Source organism: Nymphalis io, chromosome 14 (genome assembly GCF_905147045.1).
Source record: "Nymphalis io chromosome 14, ilAglIoxx1.1, whole genome shotgun sequence".
NCBI classification, from domain to species: domain Eukaryota; kingdom Metazoa; phylum Arthropoda; class Insecta; order Lepidoptera; family Nymphalidae; genus Nymphalis; species Nymphalis io.
The window spans coordinates 12045530-12063260 of NC_065901.1; the positions used below are offsets into that span (position 1 = coordinate 12045530).

The window sequence follows — 17731 nt, forward strand, 5'->3', positions numbered from 1 at the left end:
ATAATCTTATCTTGACAGTTGACAGATTACCAGCTGCAATTTTATAATATTAAATGTTGCCGAAAGTAATATATTTGAAAAATTGCAGATGTATTATTTTTTGCGCTAAAATTTTAAATTTTAAATCATTTTCAGCTTTGATAAAACAAATATTGCTACACTTTATCAAAAGTTAATTTATTTTAAAATCTCTTAATTTTTTTTAGTAAATTAAAGGAACAAGAATTGACAAGAGCTTGAATAAAATATTTTTGCCTTTTTTTTTATTTGTTAAAGTTTTTTTATTTTCGTTATAGGCATTTCCCAAAAATCCCGCGAAAATTCGACCTTGACAGTTATTTCCGGTCATGCGCGGTCGTTGTCGAGTTCGCAGTATCCTTCCCCTCCGCCGCTCCACCGCGGAGTCTCTCGTCTTCGTAAAATAAAAATTAGTGAAATGGCTGCGAGAATAATCAGAAAAATTGTAAGTTTTTAGATCAATGTAGTAGTTTCCTATTTCTTACAATTTTCTGCATGCGACCCCCTGTCCCATTAACCTTTTACGACGGCTCGCTTAATTTCTTTTATCATCCAAAAATAGACTTATAGTTATGTCGAAGAATTACATAAATGCGCTTTTGAAGCCTTTTCGTGAGAGTAAAGTTATTGAAAGCTTACTGAAATTGTTCGAGTCGGGGACGAATAAACCCGCTGGAAGGGTTGGGAGCGTGAAAAATGAGGTTAACAATTTTTTTTCGTGCCTTTTTGCTGCGACCGAAGTGTAAGGTTATACTGTAGGTTTTTTTGGTTTTATTAAGGTCCCGGCGGGCCGAGCTGGAGCCGCTCAGTATAGCACGGGAGTACGGAAAGTGACCCTTATTCCCGGTCACGGGATCGGGCCGGAGATCACTGTAGCCGTTCAGAAAATATTTGAAGCTGCCAAAGTACCGATTGAATGGGATGAAGTGGACGTCACAGCTGTGAGAGTGAGTACACATTTTAATTAGAATACAAATGATTATTATGATACGAGTACATTTAGAATTATACTATAAAACAACATAGTTTTAATGCTCATTAGATAAAATGTGTACATTAATTATTTTCGATATAATAAGTAAGATACAATTTTGTAATAACTATTGTCACAAACCTAATATTCTCATAAAAATGTCAGTGGTGGTATAATTGTTTTTGTTACTCAGTAATACTTTATTTCAAAAATAATAAACATTTCTAAATCTGTATTAATCAGGGACCAGATGGAAAATTTGGTATACCTCAGCGGGCAATTGACTCCGTCAATGAAAACAAGATTGGTCTTAAAGGGCCATTAATGACCCCAGTGGGAAAGGGCTACCGCTCTCTCAATTTGGCACTCCGTAAGGAGTTCGACCTCTATGCTAATGTCAGACCCTGCAAAAGTTTAGATGGGTGAGTAATTTTTTTTTTTATATTATACGTTTATGTCATCTATAATATTAGCTAAACAGAAATATGAGATCTTGTTATTCCAACTTTATTTAATTATGTGTTACTGGCTTGGGTAATTAATAATACTTAAACAATTATTCTATTAAATATTTATGATTAAATATTCTAAAGTAGAAAGTAGCAACGGCTTTTGAAAAGGTTGAGATTCTACCTACTCTAATATCAGGCGAAGATGAGGCAAAAGTTACCGTCATGAGAAAAATTGTAAACAAATGAATTACATGAAAATTCAGTAGATCTAACCATAGTTCAAATATAGCACTAACAATTTTGGCTTAAGATTCAAATATTTAATAAAACTTTAATAAATAAGTGTTCTTATTTATCTTTATTTTTTTAATTCAACAGATCTGCTAGGTTAATGCACCAATAGTGTATACATAATGCCTTAACCGGTAGTATTGAATTACATTGCATACAATGTGTTTGTGGCTTTGTGATATTTGTTATTTCATTATGCGGTTGTGCAAAATATGAATCGACTTTTGTTGAAACTAGATATTACTGACTTTGTGCAAAATTTGTTCTAATGAACTAGTTGGAATTGATTTTAGCAGTTGTAAGTAATGTCTGGGGTTGCCATATATTAAGTATTCTGTGGATTGACCTAGCTAGGATTATATTGAAGGTTTTGTGTACAGCTTTTATTTCCAAATTATATATAATATAGCATAATAAAAATACAAAAGTATAAAAATTAATATTTCATATTAAGATAAAAAAATATTTTTGGGATTTCATTTTAGTTTGTTGTAGATTTAATTGTTGATTTAACAGCTGGTAACCTCGGCAATATCTTATTAATTCCAATAGGATTATATGCAGTGGCAGTAAATGAAATCTTGTGTAATCACACACCTCATATTTTTATTTACTATATCAATTTAATTTTAAAAAATAGATGAATTAGAAATTTTATTTTATTGAATATAAATATATATATAACCTAATGACCATGTCATTTTTATTACATTTAAAAAGTTAATTGTGCAGTTGAAAAGTTGAACTTTAAATGTAACATGCAGATTGTTAACAATGTACATATAAGTTATTTAACAAAGAAAATGTGTGATAGGTATTAGAATAGTATTAAAACGTAATTGTTGTTTTTTTTCAATTATCTACTTTTGGACAATTAAAACTAGGCCACCACCTCTTGCCAAGGTGGCCTAGTGGTTAGAACCCGTGAACCTTAACCTATGATCGCAGGTTCAAACCCAGGTACGAACCACTCAATTTTCATGTTCTTAATTTGTTTTTATAATTCATCTCGTGCTTGACGGTGAATTCAAAAAAAACGCAAGGATTTCATGTTACTAATTTCAGTGACATTCTGCCACCAACACGCATTGGAGAAGCTTGGTGGAATAAGCTCTAAACCTTCTCAAAAAGAGAATAGTCTAGTTGTGAGGCATTAATAGGCTGATACTTAAATACAGACTATTCTGTTGACATCAAAATTGTTAAAAACTTTTTACCATTTTTATTCAATTTAAGTGAGTATGTGTGGGTATAAACAAGCTCTACTCAAATAATTGAATTGATATTTTTTTACATTTCTCGTCATAATGACGATTACTAGTCATCTGATATCAGAATTGTGACCAAATCGTTTTAAAAATTACCGACAATAATTTTTTTCATTACCCAATCTTCTATACATATGTAATGAAATGTCTTAACTGATTCATCAACGCAGAACCTAAACCTAAAGGCTTCGTCACGGTAGCATGCGAAAGCGATCCCGTGGCGGTGAAAGGGTACAACTGGTTTTTTAGTGGTTATTCCGATGTTCGAGGTGCACTCGTCGCCTTGGACACCGGCGAGCCCCACATACCCTACCCCACATACCACTGTTCCCGTGGGGGAAACGCGTAACTCGTTTTTCCGGCGAAAAAAAAGGGGCTATAGGCTTGAAATTTTGACAGTCGATGCATTTTATGATGAAAACATTCACTAGGAACTTTGGAAATTTCACACCTAAACGGGCAAAATAAGTGAAAACCCGTCAGTTTCAAAGTTAGATGCATGAAATTTTGTTTACAAATACATTTATTTAATTACCTCATTAATATATAAGTATGTAATATTTATGCGAGATTTTTAAAAGTTCAGTTTTCAGTGTAATGATTAAAAGTAATCCATTGCACTAATCTCGTAATGGTATCAATGATTGATTTGTAAACTTGAAATTCCAAGTGTAGCGCCATGATTGTGATAACTTAATGCGAAATATCACATGACTTAGTGTTAGATTAAATGATTGAATTGGTTGGTTGCTATATTGGTGAGCCAGTATAACTTAAGGCTCAAGGGATTTTACTAGTTTCCATGGTTGGTGGCCAACACTTACCAACAGGTGGACCATTTGATAGTCCGCCTACCCATTTCATAAAAAAAAAAACTTTGTTACCATCATAATCATTCATATTAGTGGTGTGCGCAAAGTAATTGCTTTTATTTGGCTGAATACATCCGGTCATATATATATATCTATATATATATATATATATCTATATCTTTTAGACGGTTATATATATATATATATATATATATATATATATATTTTATGAAGTAGAGACTTTACAAGCACATTTAAATCGTATTTTTTTAAAGTTTACATTAAATGGATAGCTTTAGGTTAAGTGGTCGTTGATAATGTTTACCTCAATAAATATACCGTTGAGTAGCGACCGTGAAATACTTGAATCGAACTAAAATTGAATCGTTGATAAGAACTGATTCACTCGAGCCGGTAAGCCACACAAGTTAGATAATCTTTGTTATCGCGTACATGACAAACCGTCGCGACCAAACCGGGGTCACCGGATTGTTATTAATAATAATTACATAAGTGATAACATTTTTGTACGCATCGGTCATTAAGATTAATACGATGTAAATATATTTTATAAATACGCAAACGAAAAAACATGGATAGTCCTGTCTTATACTACAAGGACATTTTACTCAATAAATTATTAAGTATAATGTAAAATTTTGGAATATATAACAAAATTATATAAGAGAAATAAACTTTTATACTAACTACTGTCTAATATATATGTCTAACCTAAGCTCGTCAAGTCATGAGCTGTCGTTTATAAGTAACCTTCGTTAGCTATTAAACGTAATAAAGTTAAACTAATTAAGAATCCGTAATCGTCATAGTTAGTATTTAAATTACTTGTTTATTTACAACCCTCACAATCTCTCTGTTTTCTTACAAATTTTTTTTCACAAAAGTTTGTCTGTGAGATCGCGATAAGACCGCCTTTTTTATATAATAATAACGCGTTACGTGTTTCCTTCGGGTATGTGGGACTCGCCGGTGTCCAAGGCGCCGGGTGCGCCCCGAACATCGGAATACCCACTAAAAAACCAGCGGTACCCTTTCCGTCTTAACGAGGAGCGCCACGGGATCGCTTTCGCATGCTACCGTGAGAGATAAGACCACCTTTGTGCACCATTGTTTTTCTTTTTCTTTGATTGTTTCCTATTTCTTTTATCTTATTTATATATTGTGCAACAAGTATTAAATAAATAAATAAATAAATCTTTCCTAACTCCTCTTATAACCCGGGTTCGTTCAAACGAGGCGTGAAGAGGCATCTTGCGTCGGCAAGGCGGGGACGGCTAGTGCAGAACAATCTTCCCGACTGTACTGGCCGTCGTCGCGTTTGGACTCTACTACCACTTACCATCAGGTGGAGTAGAGTCATTTGCCATCCCGGCGAATATAAAAAAAATCTTTTTCCTTATTATTACTATACATATATAAGATATCGCATGAACCAAAGGTATAACTATGGTACTACGAAAATTGTTTAAGCCAATATTTGGTACCAAGTTATTTACCGCTAGTTGTAATTGATATTTCGTCATTTGTATCCAATAGCCATTTACAAAACGATTATAAAAAAAACTGTGTACAAACAAAAACTTAATATTATATTGTTATTATATCACGTATTTTTGTTTATCATATAATGTGAGTTATCATTACAAATAGTGACGTATGGTAGCAACGTGCGGAAAAAAAGAAGAAAAAATCCGAGATTGATATGTATCGTATCTCTTTCGTATCGTTGACAACTTTACTTTATCTTGTTATAAATGTAACAGCTGATATCATAATGCGAAATGAAAACAAAAAAACTGTTAAATCAAATTATTTATTAAACGTATAAAATGAATTGTTCTTAAGTTAATTTATATTAACGAAATAGATCGGGTCTTATTGCAAGGTATTTTTCCCGTGAAGTTTTTTTTTTTTTTTAAAAATACCCTACATTTTTGTTTCATTGAAAATCATAGAATTTTACTAAGTAATAAAAAATAATATTGAAAATAAGACAAGTTAAATAATAAAATAGTTCTTTACCAGTTAACCACTGGTTCACTGGTGGTAGAGCTTTGTGCAAGCTCGTCTGGGTAGGTACCACCCACTCATCAGATATTCTACCGCAAAACAGCAGTACTTGGTATTGTTGTGTTCCGGTTTGAAGGGTGAGTGTTGTTACAGGCACAAGGCACATAACATCTTAGTTTCCACAAGTTAGTGGGGCATTGTCGCTGTAAGCGATGGTTAATATTTCTTACGATGCAATGTCTATGGGCGTTGGTGACCACTTATCATCAGGTGGCCAATCTGCTCGTCCGCCAACCTATTATATATAAAAAAAACCTTAGGAAGTGCATGAAAGAACTATAGTAGGTGTGCTAAAGAATAATACTTAATGGTTTTGCAGAAAAAAACTGTTTACTTATACACATGATTTGTGCATAAGTAAACAGTTTTTTTCTTAATGGAAGAGAAAAACACTGCATGCGGCTCCGTTGAAATATCAAGCAAGATAAAAAACTAACATTGTTAAAATCTGAATAAAATATATTTTAAAATCGTAATTAATAGACGTCTAGAAAGTTCAGAGTGTAAAATATCAATAACATCGGCCGATATACGACCAATCGCTTTTTTTTTAATATTATTCAAGTTACAGACCGATTATTTATCTAACATCCAAAAAGTAATAGTGTATTTTTGTGCATATATTTTACGATTACCCTTTTATGCGCTGCTTAGACTGATAAGCACACCTTTATATATCGCAGCCAACACATCGCATCAATTTCAAAACAAAGTATATTTGTAATTTCCAGAATCAAAACCTTGTATGACAATGTAGACGTAGTCACGATCAGAGAGAACACAGAGGGTGAGTACTCGGGTATCGAGCACGAGATCGTGGACGGCGTGGTGCAGTCCATCAAGCTGATCACGGAGGAGGCCAGTAAGAGGGTCGCGCAGTTCGCCTTCCAGTTCGCGAGGGACAACAAGAGGAAGAAGGTGACGGCTGTCCACAAGGCCAACATCATGTAAGTGAGACACCCTTTAAATTAAACATCATTAACGATATTAACATTATATTCAACAGGTTTTTGGGATATGTCTAAAATAATAAATTCGTTACAAATAAAAAATACTACTCTGACAATATTACTTGTTTGTCACGAATGACTTTTAAATTACTCAGTAACAGCCTGTGAATGTCCCACTGCTGGGCTAAGGCATCCTCTCCCTTTTTGAGGAGATGGTTTTGGAGCTTATTCCAACACTGCTCCAATGCGGGTTGATGGAATACGCATGTGGCAGAATTTCAGTGAAATTAGACACATGCAGGTTTCCTCACGAGGTCATGATAATCACAAATTAAGCACATGAAAATTCAGTGGTGCTTGCCCGGGTTTGAACCCACGATCATCGGTTAAGATTCACGCGTTCTTACCACTGGACCATCTCAGCTCTAAATTACTCAAAATGGTCCAATTGTTTTTGTAGTTTCTTTATGAATTAGCTAAATATAAAACGCAGTGCCAATTAGCGCTAGAAATTGGCATAAAGCTTGTCCATCTCTAATAAGAAACATTGTAACAACGATCTGTGTCGCATAATCGAATTCCTCAAATGTCTATTAGGCGACTTAAATATAAACGCAATCGTAATTGAGGTTGCTTTTTTGTAGCCGTACTTTATTTATAAAAAAAAAAATCCGTGCAGCTTAGTTTAAACACAAGCAAAACTATTTTGGGTCATAAACGTTGCTCTTCAAATTCGATCTCTAACCTGAACAATTTTACTCTTATAAATGTGTAAAATTCCATCATTGCTACCATTTTAAATTATGGATATAGTTTGTTATTACGTGCGAAGGTAAAACGATCGGCCTCGAGTCTCGAGTTAATTGTCGCACATTAGATTCGTCTTTATTGTCACTAATAAAGCTATATCGAGTGACCTCAATAAGGTCATATTCAATGATAATATTCAATTTCAGTGTTTTATGGATATAAATATCAATGCAACGTATCGTTCAATGACTATTTCTATTGAAATTTTCGCACCGCAGTTTCTTAATGATTTTTAATTACGAGTCCACCCAAAAGACTCGCGTTCACGATGTCATAGATAACTTATGGTAATATCGTTTTTATATGTTGAACAAAGTTACAGATTAATTAGTTTATTATATATGTATGAAACTTAAATGACAATATTCAAATATTTAAGCTGCTACTAGGTATTAACATCTACCCACCTAAGTTAGTAGTTAATAGTCATGTTCAACATATATTTTTCTTATACGTTAATACAGTAACAGTAACAGCCTATAAATATCCCACTGCTGGGCTAAGGCCTCCTCTCAGTTTTTTAGGAGAAGCTTTGGAGTTTATTCCACCACGCTGCTCCAATACAGGTTTCCTCATGATGTTTTCCTTCATCTAAAAGCATGAGATGAATTATAAACAGAAATTAAGCGTATAAACATTCAGAGGTGCCTGCCCGGGTTTGAACCCACGTTCATCGGTTAAGATTCACGCGTTCTTACCACTGGGCCATCTCGGCTTTATATATATGTTAATAAAATAAAATAAATATGACAGCTATAGTAAGGCGGAGAGGCAGATGCCACCTGATGGTAAATGGTCACCTTCGCCTATTGGCGCTGTTAGAAATATTAACCATTACTTACATTGCCGATCTGCCATCAACTTTGGGAACTAAGATGTTATGTCCCTTGTGCCTGTAGCTACCCGGCGAGCTTGCACAAGCCTATTATCACGTATTAGAAAGCCGAGTTTCAACTATTGAATCAATAATACAAGATCGTTTCAACAAGATTGGTTATTAGGTTGGTTGATATTTTTTACATCGCGAATGTCTATGGGCAGTGGTGATCACTAAACATCAGGTGGCCCATTTGCCCGTCCGCCTAGGCACCTATAACATAAAAAAATACTATTATATTTTAATAATATGTTAATAATCTCCAACCCGACCCGGTAAATATTGGCATGTAAATGAACCTTGTCCGATTGTCTAAGTAGATTCCACATATGTAATATCAAGTATCGGACTCAATGAATTTGTAGTAACGATAAATTTTTTTTTAAATAGAATAGGACGGCGGACGAGCATATGGGCCACCTGGTGGTAAGTGGTCACCAACCGCCCTTAGACATTGGCATTTTAAGAAATGTCAACCATCGCTTACATAGCCAATGCGCCACCAACCTTGGGAAATAAGATTTTATGTCCCTTGTGCCTGTAATTACACTGGCTGATTCACCCTTCAAACCGGAACACAACAATAACAAGTACTGCTGTTTTGCGGTAGAATATCTGATAAGTGGGTGGTACCTACCCAGACGAGTTTGCACAAAGCCCTACTACCGGCTTCTGTGAATCCGTTGAACAATAAAAGAATATATTTAATAACCTTCTTTCAATCGAATGTATGTACTTTAGTGTCATAGTTTTGACCACATGTAATGAAAACTATATGTGTATTTCTGCAGGCGAATGTCAGATGGTCTGTTCCTGAGGTGCTGTCGCGACCTCGCGACTCAGTACCCGGACGTCAAGTTTGAGGAGCGGTACCTCGACACCGTTTGCCTCAACATGGTCCAGGATCCTTCCAAGTTCGATGTGCTGGTAAGTATTCAATATTAAAGTCTAATATTCCTAAATGCACTTAACTCGGATCGGGTTTCATCAGCAAATTTGACTAATTAATTATTTTTTTCAAAACACGAAACTACGTTTGTTGTTGTTTCATAAAATTGTAACGCGTTAGTCGTTTGATTTTTGATTGGAAACCTGCGAATATAAGACTTATGAACGTATTAAAAAGATACCTTTCGAAGTAGCGAAATACGTAAGACGCACAGTCGAGCTGTAGCAAAGGCCTGGTGTCGCAGGTGATGCCGAACCTGTACGGAGACATCATGTCGGACATGTGCTCGGGGCTGGTGGGCGGGCTGGGCCTCACGCCGTCCGGGAACATCGGCAAGAACGGCGCGCTCTTCGAGTCCGTGAGTATCGCGCACGCACCCCACACACATACGAGTTTGTTAATAAACTGTTTTATAAGAAACATTTAAAAAGTTGAAACACATCCCGATTACGACACAGCACACATTGACATGATAAAAATGTATATTACATTAAAATGTCTGTGAACTTTTTTTTTTTAAATAAGTCATCATACAAAATTATTAACAAAAGATGTTTCGATTTGATTTTGAGTGAAATGAAACGTGTTCGTCAGAGTTAAGACAAATATGCCTACAGTCAAATCTTTGATCACGTGACATAACTCATAATAATGTATAATTTATATAAACGTACCGTTCAACCGTTATTTATAACCGGGTTTATACACAATTTATTCACGTACCTCAAGAAAAAAACTAAAAAAATCGGCGTCACTAGTTCTTTTACGTTTTGTGTAAACGAGATCCATCACACGAGCACACTAATATACACGACCATCACACTAGATATCAGTAATGAAATTCTCTAAGAAGTCACTTCATAACTCACCCGTGAAATGTTTAAATGTGACGTATGGTGATATACTATTTCGATGCGTGAATTCTTGAAATGTTATAATTATAATGGTCAATGTCGCATGTCACTTTTGACATTTCATGGCCGTTTTCTGCTGTGAGTTTTGAATTTGTTCTTATAGAATAGCCCTAAATATACAATGTGATACTAGGTGTCACATTGATTGTACTTTAAATATACTAGTTGGAAATACCTGTGATAAAATACTGGGTTATTAATTTAAGGAACAGTAACAGCCTGTTAATGTCCCACTGCTGGGCTAAGGCCTCCTCTCCCTTTTGAGGAGAAGGTTTGGAGCTTATTCCACCACGCTGCTCCAATGTGGGTTGGTGGATACACATGTGGCAGAATTTTAATGAAATTAGACATATGCAGGTTTTCTCGCGATGTTTTCCTTAACCGTCAAGCACGAGATGAATTATAAACACAAAGTAAGCACATGAAAATTCATTGGTGCTTGCCCGGGTTTGAACCCACGATCATCGGTTAAGATTCACGCGTTCTAACCACTAGGCCATCTCGGCTTTTTTTGGAACGTTTATACTTTATTTACTAAATCATTTTAATTCGTAAAAAAGGCAGATTAAACTGTCTGAACGCTAAAATAATATTCAATTAAATAATACACAAACTAAATATAAGTGAATTTTTATTTTTGATACTAACAACGAACAAAATGTTTACAAAATTTACGTACGTATAATGATACTACGTTTTAATAATAATAAATGCATCTCTTTCTCAGTTATTTAATACGTATATGTGTAACGAAGATGGACATATTATTTTTTTAAAGACGATAACAGTGACAGAAGATTCTTGGTATTGTAAGTGAATGTCACAGATAAAAAATACCGTTATCTCATAATGATATTTAATAGTACTGTTATTTTATGAGTATTTATTTTGATCCTATTATAAACCATAGTCACAGATAAGGATGAAATATTGTCGCTGTGACAGACTGCTACTTTTTTTTTTATCTAGTATTTTATCTATGATCCGCCTCAACTCTACTACTCACACATTGCGTATTATCTATTAATGTATGGAAATAAATCATTTAATTACAGTACAGTATTATATATAACAATAATGTGTATCATTATTCCGGACTGAGTTTATTTTAAAAGTGATAAATAGTGATTTAATGTACTGTGCGTCCCAGCAGTGAAAATATATATTGAAAATGTAAGTCTGATCAAAAGATCTTTGACGAAATTTTTACTAACAAGTGTGGGCGTGGAAAACATTACTAAAATATGTTTTGCATGAATTAATGTTTTGTCCGTTATAAAAATTAATACACTGAATTATTTCATTTAAAGGAAGTTAAATAAATATTTTTATTTATAATAAAATATATAATAAACAATATCTAATGTGATATATACTATGAGATTAGCTACGAAATATTCAAAATGGTTGATAGACCAATCGTTTTAATATGAATAATTTCTCTTTCATATTATGTTAATATTGAAATATTTAAAGATATTTACATAAATATTAAAAACTTCAAATATTTTTTAATTAAGAATCGATACACTGAAATAATATAATTTTTTTCTCATTACTAATCTAGGAATTACCTGACTAATGAGATAAATTGACTTAATAAAGTGTATCTTTATATAATATACTTAATATATATATTTAATAATTATATGATTATCAAATTCAATTTAGCCTTAATGCTTGATGTGTCAGGTTTCTATATTTATTAAATAATGACCTGCTTAATTATCTGTTGAATAAAATGAAATCATGAGGACCAAATTATTATGCCAAAAACGTAGATATCAATTAAATTCATTTATGAATCATATCATATAATATTTGTGTTGTAATATGCTGTATATTAACTTGTTATGAGTAACTAATCCGGTTCTGTAATTATTTTTATTCTTTATATAATTATATTTACTAACCCGACCTAAAGCCTTTTGACTTCTACAATGATAATAACATAAATATGTGTGTGTCTCATTACATCAAAAAATCGTACAAAGATAAATCAGAAATTGATTTTAGATTATTTTTTAATAAATTTAGAGAAATTAAATATTCATAGATTTTTTGGTATAAGCAATAAAGTAAAAAATAAAATGAACTTGTTGAGTTTGAAAATGTTGTATTCCGTGAAGTCATGAATTTATATTTCTTATTTATACTTTGTACAAATAAGATAACAACTAATCATACAACGAACAAATAATCAATATTTAACAATTGACAATTTTTGTTCACTACTGCATTGGTGGGAAAGTGAAATAAAAAAAAATTACAGACTCAACTTTTATTATCTTGTGTAACTGTTAATAACTCTCGGGGGGGGGGGGTCTCTGCCAAAATCAGAACATAAATTGTCAAGTATCCCAAGCTAGCAGTACTCATTTTCGAGCGCTTGCAGGTGCACGGCACGGCGCCCGCCATCGCGGGGCAGGACAAGGCCAACCCCACGGCGCTGCTGCTGTCGGGCGTCATGATGCTGCGCCACCTGCAGCTGGGCGCGCTGGCCGCCCGCATCGAGGCCGCCTGCTTCGACGTGCTGCGCGAGGGCCGCGTGCTCACCGAGGACCTGGGCGGCGCCAGCACCTGCACGCAGTACACCAACGAGATCATCGCCAAGCTGCACTAGACCGCCTCCGCTCGCTGCCTTGTTGCCGACGCGCAGAGTGCAACCTCTTGTCACGTGTAACATGCTCATTGTTCTAATCCCTTTGTACGTCGTTACTACGCTCATTTAAGGAACTAAAATATCGCTATCCACAGAACTAAAATATCGCACACGGGAGAAGGTGATAGAGATATTAAGCGTGGAACGGAATCAAAATCAACAAAAAAAAAAAAAACACTATTGATACTTTATTTAAAAAAGTAAATCTAAACAAATTTTATTAAAAGTCATTTCCAAAAGTATCATTACGAGATGGTTAGTCTTGTGTTCAAGAATTTTTCTGTTCATTTTATATATAAACATACAAATAGTACTAAAGTTTTTAATTGAATTAAAAAAACAGTATTATTTTTAAACTCATATAAGATGTGAGTTTTAAGTTATTTTATGTTTAATTATATAAAAATAATAGTAATTTTTAAAATTTATACATATAAGGCAATGCAGCGATGGATACCGAGTAGATGATTAGCTAAACTAGATCAATTGTTGATATTTTTAAATTATCCGAATGAAATTGTGTTTTGTTATGTATTGCGAAACGTGTGATTGTTCATAAAACATTTCATAATGCAAAGATCTTTTAGGTCAATGATTCCCAACCGTACTGTACCACCAAGCGCCCCCGACTTGGCCATGTCATTTTTCATGTTAATTTCTTTACGTGTAAAACCTAATGACTTGTGTATAATTAATTATGAGTAATATGCCATTGAAGTGTTGCCAGTTGCGACAAAACAAATATTGTCGTCGAAGTTTAAATCGGTTTTTGTGCAGTAGATACCGTTATTGTTTCTTAACGCCTTAGTAGGAAAGCGCTAGGTGGTCTGGAAGTCGATGATGATGAATCACTTCTTGAATTTTTATTTAATTTATTATTTTATTATCAATGAATTAATTATTTAAATAGTTTATTTTTTAAACAGTATAAATAAAATACAAAATAGTCTGTGCAAAATTTTATCCTTCAAGATATCTATGTTCGTTTATAAAATAACATAAAAAATATATCGATGTCAAAAGACCATATAGATCGTCTTGTTTGTATTTTTCTAAATGAAATGGACACACGTTTGGAATGAAAAATATAAATTGTGTGTCTTCGAAGATCATTCAAAAACCATGTTACACCTCATTAAGAGGGAAACGATTTTATTTGATATAATTTGAATTTTTCGAATTTTTCTTATAAAATGAAATGAAATCTTTGTGTTCATTCATTTTCATTGTATTTAAGTTATTTATTGGCCGCTAGGCATTTTTTGATAGTGATAGACGGCTGTTTTAGTGTGATTGCTAGGTAGATTTTCATATTGTAGTCTTTAATATATAAAATAAACAATTGAAACGATATTCAATATTTTCCCGTATTTTATTATTTTGCATCCAAGTCTTGTTTACCATATATATAATGTATCATTTAAAATTTGGTCAAACCTTGCAACTTTAAACTAAATCTGCATATCATTATCCCAATATGTTTTTAACTTGAACAAAGGTACTTACCCCAAACCTTTGTTTGATACTTAAATAAACATTCAACAATATCAGCCATAATAAACAGTATTCATGTTATATATTTAATTTAGTTTAGTTTTAGTTAAACGGGTTTTCCTAATTTGTGATGTCATTCCATTTATATTTGCTAGTTTGTATGTAGTATTATTTGTATCGATCTACAATATTTATTACCAGTGAAATGAATCGTAATACACATTAAAACAATCAGATGTAATCTGACAATAAATGTTATAATTAAATATTATATTGCATTTGTGTTTCCTTATCCCAAAGGTAAATAAATAAATCAAAATATACGTGTTCTGCTAATTTATTTTATAAAAAAAAAAATTGTGAATGCCAAGGTACTGACGAGAATTTATATGTTAACGTGTATCTCATTTCACCCCTACCGTGTACGAAACCCTAAGATATTTGACATATCAATTATGAACTGATCTGTATTTAAACATATGCTATTTAATTGAGGAATGCATTATATGTCCGAATGACCATGGTTTTGTTATTGAGTGCCCGCGGCAAAATAAAAGGCGCCGATTGCTATTATTTTCAAATTACATACATTTTCGTTTTTCAATTTTCGAATTTCCCTACTTTACAAGTTCAGTCTTAAGAGAATTAAACAAACATGCTGGCAACACTGAACTCTGAAGATGTCATCATCATTACGGCTATAGATTATAGAGGTTTTGTGTATAAAAATTAGCTTCAATCAATCAATTGATTAATTTGTGTATAAAAATTAGCTTGATGCATGAAAACTAAAATGGCGCTACCATACCTAGAGGATACGACCTGGATTTAATATTTGTTTATATTGATTTATTTATTACTTTGGATGGCGAATGTTTGACTTAATGTCTTTAAATTCGTTCCTCGTATTGGGGCGTATTTTCAAATTCACACTTCAGCAGCGCCAATTAAATTTCATATATTTTGAGGGACATTTTTTATACACAAATATACTTATCCAACTTAATCTCTATTGTATGCACTAAAATCAAAGTTAGAGTAAATAGCTCAGTTGTGGTTGATGATTGTTAAACCGTTCATCGCTATATAAACTTCCATTTTAATATAGGACTTCGACTTTCTAGGTTTCTTTTTAGGCTATGCTACATATATAGCTATTCAGACGGCAAAATTTTGATGTGCGTTTTTAAACCGATGACATGCGCCCTCGTTAACGGGCGTATACATATTTTGTGTATTTATATATTTGTATAAATAATAGCTTCTTTCATGTCCATTTTCTAAGTTCTACCGAACTAGGCTGACGAGTAATAACGAGAACGAGCGCTTGTCATCTGGACTCTCTTTAAATTTGAACGTGTGTGGACGCGCGTTATATGTAAACTTAGCCTTACATATAATACAATTGATTCTAGAACAATGTATACTATTTTTATAACCAGCGCGTTTTATTATTTCATCACTGCTAATCCCACTATTAAAACGACAAGAAAAAAATCCAGATTTCGTTGATATAATATTCGTATATCGCGGATAACCAATATACTATGTGTATGAAAAAATCTTTAAGATATTTTAAACTCATTATACCTTAAAAAAATATTTTTTATTTTATATTCAACTAATTTTACTCATATATTCGATTTAATGTAAATATATTTTTTATTTTGTTTAGGTCCACGGAACAGCTCCTGACATCGCTGGCAAAGATATGGCTAACCCTACAGCTTTATTACTGTCTGCCATCATGATGTTAAGGCATTTACAACTTAATGAACACGCAGATAAAGTTCAAAATGCCTGCTACGAAGTGTTGCGCGAAGGAAAGTCTCTTACCGGTGATCTTGGTGGTACTGGCAAATGCAGCGAATACACCAATGCAATTATTTCGAAATTAAATTAAATATTTACATATGGTAGGAGATTTCCCGCCCTTTTGGACTTAGATGATAAAAAATTGTTACCAGAGCCTTGGCCACGATTCAGATTGTGAATATGGCCGGTATAGTATTATTTTTTTAGCATAAATTACCGCAATCAAGTAGACAAAGCAGCGATATGAAATGCCAAAGTACACTTTCACCTTAAACGCCATTAATTCATTTGAGTATTTATTAAATGAATTAAGTAATTAATGTTAAAACATAACCTTTAAAGTTTGTTGTTCTTAATAATTATAATCATTATTTATTTGAACTTGACACTAAAACGTTTCTTTGTCAAACAAGGAATGAAATAAAATTTCAAATAAACCATTTAAAAATAGTTAGTGTTATTTTTTTTGCACCTCTCACCACTCAAAAGCACCCGATAGTTGGTTTTTCGTCAAATGAAATTTTCTCGTTCCGAAGAAAATAAAAATGTGACAAGGCGGTCATTATTTGATGAATGAAACACGGAAAGTCGTAATATTTTTTTAGTCTATTTATCCATATTCATGTATTATAATAAAAGTTGAAATATAAAATTACCTTTTTCAAAAAAGTCTTTCAAAACTAACTGATTAATTATAGTAAATATTAAAGTAATATTTTTTTTCACACAAACTTAAACTGGTGGTAGGGCTTTGTGCAAGCTCGTCTGGGTAGGTACCACCCACTCATCAGTTATTCTACCGCAAAACAGCAGTACTTGATGTTGTTGTGTTCCGGTTTAAAGGGTGAGTGAGCCAGTGTAATTACAGGCACAAGGGACATAAAATCTTAGTTCCCAAGGTTGGTGGCGCATTGGCTATGTAAGCGATGGTTGACATTTCTTACAATGCCAACGTCTATGGGCGTTGGTGATCGCTTACCATCAGGTGGCCCATTTGCTCGTCCGCTTTCCTATTCTATAAAAAAAAAAAACAAAAAAAAAACTTTCTGCTATTGAAAAAAGGCCTCTTCTAATGTGCACCAATCAATCCAATAAAATGCTCAATAGTTAAACGAATCTTCAACTTTTTAGTCTCGTATTACTTCTGACAATTTGGCATTGGTGAATGGTCACACATAGCAGAATTTAAAGGGAGAATACAAATTACCATGATAGGTAATCTTTGTCTTACTTGAAGATATTAAAAAACATCGGGCTTAATTGCAGCATAGTAAATTTGAAAAAATAAAATTTCAAAATCAATTACTTGAAAAAGTTGGTTGGCTTCGTCAGGAGACAGGCGAAAAGCCGAGATC

At 33.2% G+C, this 17731-nt stretch overlaps 1 protein-coding gene and 1 long non-coding RNA gene across 3 annotated transcripts; both read left to right on the plus strand.

Moving 5' to 3' along the window:
• Nucleotides 1-351: 351 nt before the first annotated feature.
• LOC126773263 (probable isocitrate dehydrogenase [NAD] subunit alpha, mitochondrial) lies at nucleotides 352-16826 on the plus strand. Of its 2 annotated transcripts, none has more exons than XM_050494082.1 (7): nucleotides 352-463; nucleotides 798-965; nucleotides 1235-1413; nucleotides 6637-6852; nucleotides 9334-9469; nucleotides 9736-9849; nucleotides 16237-16826. In XM_050494082.1, exons 1-7 carry the CDS (start codon nucleotides 437-439, stop codon nucleotides 16462-16464), a joined length of 1068 nt encoding a protein of 355 aa, XP_050350039.1. In that variant the 5' UTR covers nucleotides 352-436; the 3' UTR covers nucleotides 16465-16826. The 2 variants fall into 2 exon arrangements, with proteins under 2 accessions (XP_050350039.1, XP_050350038.1); XM_050494081.1 differs by lacking the exon at nucleotides 352-463 and adding an exon at nucleotides 559-719.
• LOC126773316 (uncharacterized) lies at nucleotides 9857-14837 on the plus strand. Its single transcript, XR_007669726.1, has 2 exons — nucleotides 9857-11578; nucleotides 12801-14837. It is a non-coding gene; the product is annotated as an uncharacterized LOC126773316 (long non-coding RNA).
• Nucleotides 16827-17731: the final 905 nt, after the last annotated feature.

What these genes read in the sequence shown, in the direction of transcription:
- LOC126773263 (XM_050494081.1), top strand. Translation starts at nt 591, where the DNA reads ATGTCGAAGAATTACATAAATGCGCTTTTGAAGCCTTTTCGTGAGAGT. An exon ending in TTGGGAGCGTGAAAAATGAG is followed by an intron (nt 720 to 797) that starts GTTAACAATTTT and finishes GGTTTTATTAAG; the next exon opens with GTCCCGGCGGGCCGAGCTGG. An exon ending in GTCCACAAGGCCAACATCAT is followed by an intron (nt 6,853 to 9,333) that starts GTAAGTGAGACA and finishes GTATTTCTGCAG; the next exon opens with GCGAATGTCAGATGGTCTGT.